This window comes from Asparagus officinalis, chromosome 9 (genome assembly GCF_001876935.1).
Source record: "Asparagus officinalis chromosome 9, Aspof.V1, whole genome shotgun sequence".
Lineage (NCBI taxonomy): Eukaryota > Viridiplantae > Streptophyta > Magnoliopsida > Asparagales > Asparagaceae > Asparagus > Asparagus officinalis.
The window spans coordinates 11,147,876-11,150,117 of NC_033802.1; the positions used below are offsets into that span (position 1 = coordinate 11,147,876).

The following is a 2,242-nucleotide window of genomic DNA, read 5'->3' on the forward strand; positions in this document are numbered from 1 at the left end:
ATCTTCTTCCAAACCTTATCCTCCATGTCTTTAAGTTTCTCTTGTAACTCAAGAGTCTCCTCCAAATTCTGTGCATCCAACGTATCCATCACCTGTCACCTTCACAAACCGAAATTAATCTTTCCATCGAACTTCGGAATATCAATCTTAGTGTTATTGATGCTCAGACTCTGTATCGCCTTCGTAAGAGATGACCCTAGTATTCTTGCTTCTTCCATATTATAGATCTAACTCTCCAAGTAAAAATCCTTCAGCGAATCCTTCGAACACGCCCTAAGTCAAACTCTGATACCACTTGTTATGCACAGCATAACTCGAAACCAAATAGTGCATGACAAGACAACGAGAAAGATTACAACCAAACACAAGCACAAATCACAAATCATAGCAAGACAACGAATTTACGTGGTTCGGCAAGTTGCCTACATCCACGGGGCAAGGAGGGGTTCTTACTATTAGAAATCAAGAGAATACAAATAGGGTTACAAATCTCACCAAAAACCCTTAAACAAAGCTCTCTAGATCTCTCTCAAATCTTCCCACAAAGGATGCACAATACTCTCTTAAAAATCTACTCAAATCGTCCTTGCTTAACCCTAATTAATCGGGTTTAGGGTTATATATCAACACAAAACGAAATGAGTCAGAAAACAAAAACCCAGGCCCAGACCCAACTCGCGGTCGACCGCACTTGACTCCGCGGTCGGCTGCACTTGACTCCACGGTCGACCGGACAAAATGACAGAAACTGAGAAAATCAAATACAGGGTCCGCAGTCGACCGCGCTTAACGCCGCGGTCGACCGAATAGAAATCCGAAAACGCACCCTGTAGTGTGCACGTTTGCCGGTCGACCGCAGCTGATCTCGCGGTCGACCGTCAAGCTGCCTGACAGTTTTCTGCTTGTTTCCTGAGCTGTTCTTCGCCGTGTTCATCACTTTTACAATCTCATCATCCCTTATGCACATGGGGTTTGCTCAAAGGACAGACAGAAGTTAACTCCATTAAGCCACCATAATAAGACTTGCTTAAGCAATAACGTACACATCTTAGAAGTTTATCATTGTTCATATCTTTGTGCAATTGACTTACTCAAGGACTCAGATCTCCTCGAAAGAATCCTCTATGCATTAAGTGCATGCTAACATGACCACATGATTGCCTTATAAGTTGATCTTCGCAACACATAAGCACCAACGCATATGCAAAGACTCTCAATAAGTTCGAGCAAAAATTATATGCTAGTTCATGTTACTATATTCTTTGATCTACCTATAAATACACAATCAAACCATGAAACTCTTCAACAACACAAAAATCCAATGGCAAAATCCAACACTATCCTCTTCATTTTCATCCTCACATCATTCTCAACTTTAGGATTATCAGCCTACAATGTGGTAGACTTTGGTGCAAGGCCTGATGGCCAAACTGACTCAGCGGACGCATTCTTGAAAGCGTGGGGGATGGCCTGCAGGTCGAGAGAGCCTTCAATTGTTTACATTCCTCAGGGAAACTTTTATGTCAGTAGCGCGCTTTTCTGGGGCCCGTGCAAAAATTCGATTTTGGTGTTAATTAAAGGGACTATCATCGCTACGAGTAGTATTGGCTCATCCGCGATTAAATGGTTGGAGTTTCAGAATGTGCAGGGTTTGACTATCTTGGGTGGGACTCTTGATGGAAGAGGACAGGCTTTGTGGGCTTGCAAGTTGGCTCATAGGAGCTGCCCACTAGGTTCTATAGTAGGTTTACTTGAACTGAGTAGTTAGTTTAGTGATAGTTACAAGTTGAATTAATCATTTGTTACCATATTTTTCATATTTTATGTTAATCACAAGGAGTAGACTTCATTAGCCATTCTAATTTAGCCTAATTAGACTATGACAAGCTTTAGATATCATATCGGTCATTGGCAAGAAATTGGGTCATGATTGATCCTAATCCAGTTTTGAGATAAACAGGTTATGTTTTGATAAGGAGGAGGGTGGATCAAGATAGAACCAATTTTTAGGAGCCCTTTTGCCCTTGCAAAAAGGTATGCAAATACTGACTTAGTTTTCTCCAATCAGGATTCTTGACCCAATCCCCCTCCCATTTTGAGAGGTTCCAAACTATCCCTATATATGTGAAACCTAATAAATACTTTAAAATGTTGTTTCTATAAATTTTTTTTTTTACAGAGAAGTTGATGCAACCAAATTTTGTGGTTCTAGATGTTAAATTTATTGACTATCAATAGAAAA

At 40.5% G+C, this 2,242-nt stretch overlaps 1 protein-coding gene across 1 annotated transcript in view; it reads left to right on the forward strand.

Moving 5' to 3' along the window:
- Window positions 1,322-2,242, forward strand: part of LOC109823194 (polygalacturonase-like) — a 2,366-nt gene continuing 1,445 nt past the window's right edge. The window contains exon 1 of the mRNA XM_020389481.1: window positions 1,322-1,741. Coding sequence (XP_020245070.1) covers window positions 1,322-1,741 — 420 coding nt within the window. The remainder of the gene's footprint in view (window positions 1,742-2,242) is intronic.